The sequence below is a fragment of the Scleropages formosus genome, chromosome 13 (assembly GCF_900964775.1).
Source record: "Scleropages formosus chromosome 13, fSclFor1.1, whole genome shotgun sequence".
Classification (NCBI taxonomy): domain Eukaryota; kingdom Metazoa; phylum Chordata; class Actinopteri; order Osteoglossiformes; family Osteoglossidae; genus Scleropages; species Scleropages formosus.
In genome coordinates this window covers 13,454,129-13,466,580 of record NC_041818.1, presented here as the reverse complement: position 1 = coordinate 13,466,580, position 12,452 = coordinate 13,454,129, and the positions used below count along the sequence as shown (strand labels likewise).

Sequence of the window (12,452 nt, the reverse complement as noted above, 5' to 3'; positions counted from 1 at the left end):
AGTAGAACACTTCAATGGTTTCTCCGAACAGGGTTATATTTTAAATATCAGTTTTTCATAATTATATGTGTAATGAATTTGAACTGTCATTAAAAATGCAGTCTTAGCCAATGGGGTGGAAAGACCAGTCCTTCGCAGGGTAGCCACACATGCACTCAAGCACTACGGGCAATTCGACATCACCAATTTACCCGAATTACATGTCTTCAGGAGGAAACCCATCCAGACACATGCAAACTCTATACAAACAGAATGGGGATAGAACCCTAATTCTCTCACACCACCCAGGCACTGCGAAACAGAAGCACTACTTGCTGTGCCACCCATGCAACATTATATGCATTACACTCATGTAAAATTGCATCAGATCAAGAGGTAACAACATTTCATGTGTCTTTTAATAGGGTAATGTGCCATCTTTTCATATTATTTTAATTAATTGTTGTGTTTTCTTTGCTGCTTTCAGATATGACACAAACTTTTCAGCCCGTTCCACTGCTGGCTGTTCAGATTGGAGCCACTGTGACTTTTCAGTGTTTTTTCTCAAAGTATGAAACTGAGTATGTAGTCTGGTTTAAGCACACTGTTGGAGGGAAACCTCATCATATAGCAACAACTCATAAATATTCAAATCCTGTGTTTTACAAAGAGTTTGAGCATGGGCGCTTCAAAATACATTCAGATGAGAGCAGCAACAACTTGACAATTTCTGAAATTCAGGAATCAGATTTTGCAACATATTACTGTGGGAAAGTCATAAATTATGAAATGATTTTTTTAACTGGAACTTTCCTCATCATAAAGGGTAATTATACATTTTATTTTGCTCATTATCCCTCACAGCTGATTGGTTTCCTTTTACTTAGGATTTAGAGTACAGACTGAATAATTCAGATAAATACTCAATATTTACAGTACATATGCATTGCCGTTTGATATACTTACAAAGTACATATAAAAACTTGTAACTATTATTACACTAAAGTAATTACTAGAATGTTGGCTCATCACACTATAACTAAAATCTTATTGTAAGAGTATATTATTTAATGATGGGGGTGCGGTGGCGCAGTGGGTTGGACTGCAGTCCTGTTCTCCGGTGGGTTGGGGGTTCGAGTCCCGCTTGGGGTGCCTTGTGACGGACTGTCGTCCCGTCCTGGGTGTGTCCCCTCCCCCTCCGGCCTTATGCCCTGCGTTACCGGGTTGGCTCCGTGACCCCGTATGGGACAAGCGGTTCTGAGAATGTGTGTGTGTGTGTGTGTATTATTTAATGACTCAATGTTGCTGGGTATAGTGAAAAAAAATGGTGTCTGGCGGGTGAGTGTGGGGCTCAGTATTCAACAAAACATTTCATACTTGCCTTTTAGTTATCTTAAATCTGCAATCCTATTCAGATTCAGAAGAACTACAATCCAACAGCAGGGCTGTGGTGCAGCAGCTGATATCAGACACAGTACATCCAGGAGACTCGGTGACTCTGCAGTGTACAGTAGACAGTGAGACCTGTGCAGGAGATCACAGTGTTTACTGGTTCAGACACGGCTCAGGAGAATCCCTTCCGGGACTCATTTACACCCATGGAAACAGGAGTGATGAGTGTGAGAAGAGCCCTGAGGCTGGGTCTCCTACACACAACTGTGTCTACAGCCTCCCCAAGAGGAACCTCAGCCGCTCTGATGCTGGGATTTACTACTGTGCTGTGGTCACATGTGGGGAGATACTGTTTGGAAATGGAACACATGTGAACATTGAAGGTAGGTGTTAATAAGGAATAGTAAGTAATTATAATATTATATTCAGAATCACATTGCTCATAATTTTTCTATGAATACATTTCTTTTATATCATACAGGACCCAAGTGTTTGTCTTGGTTTTCAAGCCCAGCAGTGCTTGCCTTGGGACTCGCTGTTGTTTTCTGTGTCATTCTTTTCATTGTTTTTCTATGGACCAGAATTAATAAGAAGACATACTGTGAGCACCGTACAGGCAAGAGACACTATGAAATACATTATAGACCTGGTTTTACCCATTTTTTAGCTAGGGAACATGCAATCAGAACTAAAACCCAATCATCATTTAAGCATAACAAAATAATTAATATCTTCACATTGATTACAACATAACTGTTTGACATTGTATATTTTAGACATTATGCTGTGAATGAAAAATATAACCTTTATGTATCTGATTTAACTACTAACTCAATATTAGATAAACACATTCTGACTTCGTTCTAAACAACTGTATTTCTGCTTAATGCATTGCCATTAATATGACCAAACAGCATGTGCCTCTGAGCAAGTTCATGATGATCGCCGAGTGATAGAAGGACCCAGAGCTCAGGTATATGTAGAAAGGCCTTCTTACCTTCTTTGAAATTACCTTGTTCAACTTTCTTTCCTTGTTTGAAATTAAAATCTTGTTGCAAACCAAAACTCTGGACATTTTGATCTGCTGAGATAAATATTGCTGTGAAGTAAGTACTATAAATTTATTGGAAACATTACATTGATCGTGAAAACAAATCATTTTATCATTTTACTAATTGTTTAATCATTGCTAATGCAAACCATTTTACCTCTGACAGTTACAAAATATTAGGGTAAATAGTTTCTATAATTACAATTACAAATGTTTGAAGTATTTGTTCAATTGGAATTGAGCTATTTAAGCATATTCTTTCTCTCACAGTGCCATGAAGCAGAAATGCTGAATTATGCTGCTTTGCACTTTACTGACAAGAAAAGCGTGGATAGTGGAAGAAAGAGGAGAGAGATGAAGCAGGAAAGTGTGTATTCAGATGTGAGACGAACAACCTAGAACTGAAAATTACAATGAAACATGGCTTCAGTCAGTATGTAATATGGGCTTCCTTCGTAAGGCATGTGAGGTTCAGATGTTTTGTTGTTAATTTAGGATGAAATGACATTTTAAAAACAAATAATAATAAATATTTTTTGCATGTAAACTTTTAATATTTTTAGTTATATACTGCTGTGTTAGAAGTTTTAAAATTATTTCTTACATCCTGTTAAATTCAGTTATCAGTTTTAAAATGAACAGATTCAATAAATTGATTAATATGTGTAAGAATCAGTGGGATTAAGAGAATAGTTCTAATACGTGACTATTTATGAAAATTTATTTATAAATATAAATGACCGGACACTATGGTACAGGATGGGAAATTGCATTCCTCTTGTCAGAATGTATAAGGCTGTACACTGTGGTGTTTCAGGTTCAACTACATGGGCACTGAAGAGTTCCCCATCAGTAAGGGGGCGTGGTGGCGCAGTGGTGCAGTGGGTTGGACCGGGTCCTGCTCTCCGGTGGGTGTGGGGTTCGAGTCCCGCTTGGGGTGCCTTGCGACAGACTGGCGTCCCGTCCTGGGTGTGTCCCCTCCCCCTCCGGCCTTACGCCCTGTGTTACCGGGTAGGCTCTGGTTCCCTGTGACCCTGTATGGGACAAGCGGTTCAGAAAGTGTGTGTGTGTGTGAGTTCCCCATCACTTTACACAGAAGATCAAATCCAATAAAACTGGCTATTTGGTCACAGGAGTGCACACAGTACATGGTACACAGAGGACCCTAACACTGTAGAAACCATTTAAACCTATTTTTATACCTCACATTTCATTGTCTTTTTTCTTATTTTCACAACTAATTGTAGGAGGAGTCCAAACATGTAAAAGGTGGGCAGAGCAGTCAAATGCAGTAGTGAAGTAGTAATAAAAACAGTAGCGTAGTCAAATGCAGAACTCAAGTAAAGGAATTGTTTAAAAAAAAAAAAACACTCAGGTAAAAGTAATTTCTTGTAATTTACCCCAGAGCAGGTGGAACATGAAAATGGAAGTTCATGCATCCTCAGACTGACATCCTTTAGCAGACAAGGATGACAATGTATGTATAAAGTGTAGGTGGACATGTAGCCAGTATACCTTTTCGTTTGGAAAACCCAATCATAACAACCACCACTTGTTCCAATGAGAGGCAGTGGTATGCTATAAAAAGGGTTCAGTGGGGAAAAATTGTGGGTGGGATGAAATGCCCCTTACAGCACAAACTGAAGAGCCATATCAGAACCTCTTGTGATCACTCCAGTAAGCCCTCAGACCAGTTGCTTTTAAAGTCCTTATTGATCTCCCTTCCGCTTGCAGCAGCTGGTCATCATTAATCTTTTAGAATAGGGTAGGCTTTTAGGAGATGTCCATTTGGCAGCTTCCACCTCCTGCATTGTGCTGCACAGCACACCTGTAATAGTAAAAAGAGAGGGTGAGACAAGTATAATGGAGTAAAAATATTTCACCCCACAATATTATAAAATATTATATATATATAATATATATATATAATATATACATGTTGGTAGGGGGTGCGGTGGCGCAGTGGGTTGAACCACAGTCCTGCTCTCCGGTGGGTCTGGGGTTCGAGTCCCGCTTGGGGTGCCTTGCGACGGACTGGCGTCCCGTCCTGGGTGTGTCCCCTCCCCCTCCGGCCTTACGCCCTGTGTTGCCGGGTTAGGCTCCGGTTACCCGTGACCCCGTATGGGACGAGCGGTTCAGAAAATGTGTGTGTGTGTGTGTGTGTATATACATGTTATATTGTATATAACAATAAAATATTATGTAATATTTTTTCTTTCAAAAATGTAGTTATACAAAACTGAAAAACTACTGTAGAAAGGACAGTTTCACCAGAACGCACAATTAACAAATTATATGTAATGCATTACTATCCACTTCTGGTGATGGTACAGAAGAATGAAACTTAAAACGTACAGATTGAGTCATTCAGATGATCCCGCACAAATGCTTTGCGATTGCGGTGTGGTTGTGGGCGTGGGTGTGGACGTGACAGCAAGTTGGAATAGCCTACAGTATTAATGCACATTTTACACTAAGAGTTTTAAGTAATTGGAAAGTAGAAGGCAGCAGGTAACTTTAAATTTTACTTTTTGTTCTGAGTTCTTTTAGATAATGTGATCACACTATCAGTGTGAGAAAAATCAGTCTCTATTCCAGTCCAGTGTTTACATTTACATCACCTGCTTAGCAAAACTGCAAAAAACAGTAATTCCCAATCACTACTGATATCAACAACACTGACAGTTAACCCACTTAATGTCGACGTCCAGATGGACACTGCACTGTCAGCACAATACGGAAGAAAGCCGGTCTCTGTCTCCCTCCACTGTCTACATGTTGAAGCAGACACCAAGAGTAGCCACATGGTGCTGATACACACAAGAGTGCTTACAATAAAGCCTCAGCGCCCCGCTCCCACCCCATCCACATACCAAATGTATTTCAGTTGTGCTGATCTGTTGTAAATAAAAGTATCCTAAAAACGATTACCATTCATTTACATAGCAAGATATATTCCTGCATTCCAATATCCTATATATTGCCATATTCCTATATATACATTTTTGAGCCACAAACAGTTCACTTTTTTCACAGAACATAAAAATTTCCTGCCTTATCTTTCAAACACAGATTAAATTTAATTGCAACAAAATTGAGAGTATTAGAACTACTCTGGAAACTGTTAAATCCAACCCAAGATGAAAACATATTCAAAATCTCTTACAAATTACACATCTGATATCAGATGGCGCCCACCGTGGCAGATGTCTCTGTGTACTCCTCCACCCGTTGCACTGACTCCAATAGTGATGACGTGCTTCAGGAGAATCGTCAGGAGTTACATCCAGACCATCACTCCGGACACTCTGGACCCTCTACAGGTCGCATACAGATGGAACAGATCCACTGAGGATGCCATCAGCACAACAATACAGACTGCCCTCACCCACCTGGAAAACGAGAGCAATGTCTGAATGCTGGGGGGCGCGATGGTGCAGTGGGTTGGCCCGGATCCTGCTCTCCGCTGGGTGTGGGGTTCGAGTCCTGCTTGGGGGTGCCTTGCGACGGACTGGCGTCCCGTCCTGGGTGTGTCCTCTCCCCCTCCAGCCTTACGCCCTGAGTTGCCGGGTTAGGCTCCGGTTCCCCACGACCCCGTATGGGACAAGCAGTTCAGAAAGTGTGTGTGCGTGTGTGCGTGTGTGCGTGTGTGCGTGTGTGTTCGAATGCTGTTTATTGATTATAGCTCGGCATTCAACACAGTGATAGCATTGAAGCTCACCAACAAGCTTTACAATCTTGGTGTGCCACCCACTCTTCTACAACTGGGTTCTGGACTTTCTAAGACCCCAGTCCGTTAGAATTGGGAACCATACATCCAGGTCAATAACCATAAACACAGGAACACATGCTCTATGCACTCTTCACCCATGATTGTGTGGCCTCTCAGAAAAATACCAGCATCAACAAATTTGCTGATGACACGACAGTCATTGGGCTGATAACGGGAAGCAATGAGTCAGCATACAGGAGGGAAGTGGCTGACCTAGTGAAGTGCTGCCAGGACAACAATCTCTCCCTCAATGCCAACAAAGCAAAGGAGTTCATAATAGATCCACGGAGAAACAGGGACCAATACTCATCACTGCATATTGGTGAGACAGTGGTGGAGAGGGTGAGCAGCTTCAGATTCCTGGGTGATCACATTACTTAAGATCTCACCTGGTCTCACAACACAACACATCTGGTCAAGAAATCAGCGTCTGCACTTCTTGAGAAGGCTGAGGAAATTCGACATGCCAAGCCAAATTCTCAGAAAATTCTGCAGGTGTGCAATCAAGAGTGTCTCCACCAGCTCTATCACAGTGTGATTTGGAAGCTACACAGTACAGGATTGTAAGGCTCTGCAGCGGGTGGTGAGAGCTGCTCAAACCATTTCTGGAACGGCCTTACCAATACTGGAGAGCCTCTACCAGGCCAGAGCCATCAGGAGAGTGATCAGAATCATCAAGGGCATTAGTCACCCCCAGTACAGCCTTTTCACACGCTTACCATCAGGCAGATGTTATAGGTGTGTTAAAACCAGAACTTCAAGGCTGAAAAACAGTTTTTACCCACAGGCCATCCGGCTTGTGAATGACACACATCCTCTGCCTCACCCCCATCACTGCAGACACAGCTTACCCTCTGATCCTAAGAAGTGTCAACTACCCCATCCTTCCTACACACACACACACACACACACACACACACACACACACACACACACACACAATGCAAATAACATCAGAGACTACACACTACCTCTGCATACTTTGCTCACAGACAGACATCCCTTTTCAGATGTGAATAACAACATGGACCCAATCTACTTCTGCAGGACTTTGCACATGCATGTCTTCCATGTTTACATTGCACACTGTACACTTTATACATGCACATAATTTTGTTTCTTGCATTTGCACTTATAGTAATTTTGTAAATTTGTAATTTACGACTTGTGTCTTCTTTCCTTATGGCCTTATAATTTATGTCATAGGCTGCTGAGAGGATTCACAGAGTAAAAATTTCATTGTATGGTGTAACAGACTGTTTACTGTACCCATGACAATAAACTCTTCAATCTTGAATCTTGAATCTGCTATTTTTATTGCATGTTTACACATACACAGGGACAGGGGGGCGGGGGAGATACACCCAGGACGGGACGCCAGTCCATCACAAGGCACCCCAAGCAGAACCCCAGACCTGCTAGAGAGCAGGACCCAGCCAAGCCTGCTGCACCACTCTGCCCCCTTCTATATTTATATATTTAAAATTTACGTATGTTGTAAATGTAAATGTAAATGTAATTGGAAATGTGTCATGCTATATTCTCCCCTCATAATTTATCTTAGTAATATTTTTCTTTCTTATTTTGCCATTTTGATCTATTATCTTTCTGTGGCAAAATAACATAGTGGATGCCTCACAGCGAATGCACTGTGGGTTCAAGCATGAGTCTAGCTCAGTTTGTGTGCTGTTTGCACATTCTACTCATTGTTCATTGTGGTTTCCTCCCACAGCTCAAAGACATGTGCTTCTGGTGAACTGGTAACCTCAAACTACCCTTAACATGTAAATGATCGGCTTTAACTCTTTTTTTATCAATTTATCAATTTTATCAATTTCTCAAATTTTTCTCATATTTTTATCAACTGATTAATAAAATTAAAAAAAAAAATTATTAAGAAAATTTTAAACCTCAGAATAGCCAGCATGATTCTGAATATTTCATGATATACAAAATGATTATACTGGCACGTGACCCACAGGCCTCTGCAAAGACTTGTAAAGGCTATGTTAAGGCTATATTTATATAAGCTTCATATATGAATATTTCAGGATAACGTAAAATGAAAAGGAGATAAGAATCAGTCATTGCATTCCTTCCATCTGCATCAGTAATGTCTGCTAAAGTGAATGTTGACCTTTGCATACTTTACTTGTTTATGAGATATAGAATCAGAATCAGAATGAGCTTTATTGCCAAGTATGTTTACACATACAAGGAATTTGTCTTGGTGGCAGAAACTTCCACAGCAGAGACAGAATGACAGTGACAAGACACAGATTTTTAAAAAAAATAGAATAAGTGAATAAAAGATGAAAATATAGAAAAATATTAAGTACACAATATACAAAAATAGACATTAGACATTATATGTATGTACAGGCATGTTATATACAAATGCAAGCGAATGTAAGTAAGAGATATGATGTGATAAATAAATATAATTATAAATAACGCTGTGTATTGCACCGGTTTACTCCCCAGGGGGCATTTAGCTGTTCATGAGGTAGATGGCCTGAGGAAAGAAACTTTTCTTGTGCCTGGCTGTCCTGGTGCTCAGTGCTCTGTAGCGCTGGCCAGATGGCAGGGGTTCGAAGAGGAAGTGGCCTGGATGTGAGGGGTCTGGAATGATTTTGCCAGCCCTTTTTCTCACTCTGGATGAGTACAGGTGTGTTTTCAAATTACACCGAAGTACCCAGACACCTTTTGTTGAAATCCTTGTATAGGACTACGTTTTCTTTAATGCTATAAAAATTAGAAATATGTATCAAAACAAAAGAATGTATTCAACTTAAGAAACTGTCATTCATACATTTTCAACTTAGAATCGTGAATGTTGGAAAAAAAATCCAGCCAATCAGCTCAAGGAAAACCTTTGAAAGGAAATTCTGCCACCCAGTCATGTGTGTAAATATAGACTATAGAAACCAGTCCAACTGTTTTTTTTATTAGCACTTGTGACATCCTCCTCTTGACTATAAAGGTCACGCACAGTCTTTAATAGAAAAGTTAAGGTGTTGCCCACGACAGGAGCCCTTTGCTGTGGTGATCAGACTCTTTGCTACTCTTGTTCTTTTCAGTAACATATGTAAGTGCAGTTTTGAGTTCAACTCAGTTTTTTCTCTAATTTCGTGTAGTTACTGCTGTTTAGTCTTTACAAAATTTAAAATGACACTGTATATTCTTGTGTTGTTTCATAAGTATTTGGAATATAAAAATAACACTAAAATGATTTTCTATATTTTACTTTAGGCGAGACATGGTGTCAGAGAATTTATCAGCCCAGTTCTCTGCTGATAGTTCACCTTGGGGATACGGCAACATTGCAATGCTTCTTTTCAAAAGAGGAGAAATATATTTCTTGGTTTAAGCAAAATTTTGGACAGAAGCCTCGTATTATAGCATTCACAGAAAAAAATTCAGAACCCGTCTTTCACAATGAATTTAACACTTCAAAACGCTTCGAAATACAGAAGAGGAATGGAAGTAACCATTTAATGATCTCAAAAACAGAACATTCTGATTCTGCTGTATATTACTGTGGAAGAATGAAGGACTTCATAATGCTGTTTGGAACAGGAACATTTCTTTCAATAAAAGGTAATTATTTATGTTTCTAATAATTAATGTATTGTGCTTTTTGTCTGTATTTACAGATATTAAAACATTATACAGACATAACATTAACTACAAATTGATTATTCAGATTTTCAAATATTGCAGTAATGTATATGGGTGCTCTATGTGTTCGTAAATCACCAGTTTTAGGTTCTGAAAATCAAAGGTCCAACAACAGGACTGTGGTGCAGCAGGTGGTGTCAGACCCAATGCATCCAGGAGACTCGGTGACTCTGCAGTGTACAGTAGACCGTGAGACCTGTGCAGGAGAACACAGTGTTTACTGGTTCAGACACGGCTCAGGAGAATCCCTTCCGGGACTCATTTACACCCATGGAAACAGGAGAGATGAGTGTGAGAAGAGCCCTGAGGCTGGGTCTCCTACACACGGCTGTATCTACAGCCTCCCCAAGAGGAACCTCAGGCGCTCTGATGCTGGGATTTACTACTGTGCTGTGGTCACATGTGGGGTCATACTCTTCGGAAAAGGGAGCAGGTTAGTTATTAAAGGTGGGTATTATTTTTATTATTGTTGTTGTTAGTAATATTTGTAGTATGATTATGCTTATTATTATTATCGGTTGTAGAAGTATTACTTTCTCCGCTTTTGATGCTGAAGGACATGAAGTAGACACTTAGTAAAGACATTCCAATAGAACATAGCATATTTTGAGGAAGTTTGTTTGATTCTGGGAATCTTAGTACCAGGCCCTGTATAAAAATGTTTACCTTAATTCATTAAACAAGAAGTGATTTTTTATTTGTTGTTGATATTAATATTCTACAACAAAACAAGGAAGAGCACAACCCAAAACAAATATTGTTGCAAGACTCAAAAAAAAAAAAAATATTAATAAAGATTTGAGTGTGTAATAAACATTTTGCTCCAAGTTCCAAGATCTAAAAAAAAAAAAAAACAGCTACAGGCAGTCCTCTTCTTTTATAGTCTATCCCAGTGCATTTTATACACTCATGACTTTGGCCAACTATGCCTTGCACCCTGTGTTGCTGGATTAGGCACCGGTGTGTCGCGACCCCGTTTGGGACAAGTGGTTTCGGTCAGTGTGTGTGTGTGTGTGTGTGTGTGTGTGTGTGTGTGTGTGTGTGTGTGCTTAACTGTAATTTAGTACATAAAAATGAAACAAAACATGCAAAATTGTATAGCACAACTCTAAGAACTTTTTTGGAATTGGGGTTGTAAAGAGCGCTTGACCTTAAATACCCTCTATTTGTCACATCTGTGACTGAGAACAACAAACCTGCCTACAAAAATAGTGCAAATTCACCAATATGTAAACAAGTGCTTATAAGGAATAAAAAATGTAATAATATAGACATAACTTTGTGTTTCCTCTAGGTAGTTTTACAAAAAAGAATGGTGAAGAAAATGCTAGTAAAAATAAATTATATAAGAAATATTTTGTCTTAGAAAACTTGCTGCTTAAATGTTTATTATATGTTGTGCCAGTATATTATAATATAGATTTGTATCTTAATTATTAAAAAATTTTCCATATTTCTTTAAAATGTATTCTGCTAAATTTGCATAATCTGTGATTTTTTGGATTAAAGACTGATAAATCAATCCCACAGAGAAAGGACAGAATGGTTGAAGTATATTTTTCAGTTCCTTCAGCATGTCATCTATGTGTTGCAGAAACTGCTGTGAATCCTGTACTCCTCGGCTTGGGAGCTGCTTTGGTTTTATGCCTCATTCTTATTATTGCCCTTGTCTGCTACATATATAAGAACACAAGTAAGATGTCCCTTTAGCACAATATTTATTTTCTTCAATGTCTTCACTGATTTTTTGCAAATATAATCTAAATGTCATTTTAAATGATTATTTTTAGGATGCAGACATGCACAGGACTCCCAGCAGGTGCAAAGTGTTAGTTCCATGACAAACCAATTCTGTGATGAGGTATATGACAGCTGTTATTACTTAAAGCCATCTGATTGTCCCAACACATGCATAATAATGGAACAATGCAATATTTCATCATTTGCAGGTGGTCCCTAATTTACGATGGAGTTTCGTTCTGTGAAACCCATCATAAGTCAAAAATATCATAAGTTGAAAATGCATTTAATACATCTACTACACACCCCTGTGTGACAGACTGGGAGATGCGGATCACTGCTGCTGCCCAGCATTGCAAGAGAGTATCGCACCACATATCGCTTTCCTGGAAAAAAAATCAAAATTTGAAGTATGGTTTCTGAATGTCTATCGCCAGCTCACCATCGTAAAGTGGAAAAACCATAAATCGAACCATCGTAAATCGGGGGCCACCTGTATATGATTTGAATTATACATGTCTAGAATATGCTCTTCTTACTAATTATTTTAAATTAAGAATGTCACAAATAAATAAACTGCAGAATTCTAGAAATCTTTAAATGTGTTTTATTAAAGCTCAAGATGTCTTAGAGTGATAAATCATAAATTACAATTAGCATGCTTTAAATAATACTCTTTTTATTCTTACAGCATCGAGACCCAGAAATGTTGAGCTACGCTGCATTACATTTTGCCGATACAACAGCTAAAAGAGGAGGAAAGAAACGAGAGCTGAAGGACGAGAGTGTGTACTCTGAAGTGAAATGCTGAAACATGCAATAAAATTCTTCCCATCA

General features: G+C 39.2%; 1 protein-coding gene across 1 annotated transcript; it reads left to right on the top strand.

The window, feature by feature from the left end:
- Nucleotides 1-468: 468 nt before the first annotated feature.
- LOC108925255 (uncharacterized) lies at nt 469-11,585 on the top strand. The gene is made up of 3 exons (XM_029257502.1): nt 469-805; nt 1,404-1,754; nt 11,470-11,585. Exons 1-3 carry the CDS (start codon nt 469-471, stop codon nt 11,583-11,585), a joined length of 804 nt encoding a protein of 267 aa, XP_029113335.1.
- Nucleotides 11,586-12,452: the final 867 nt, after the last annotated feature.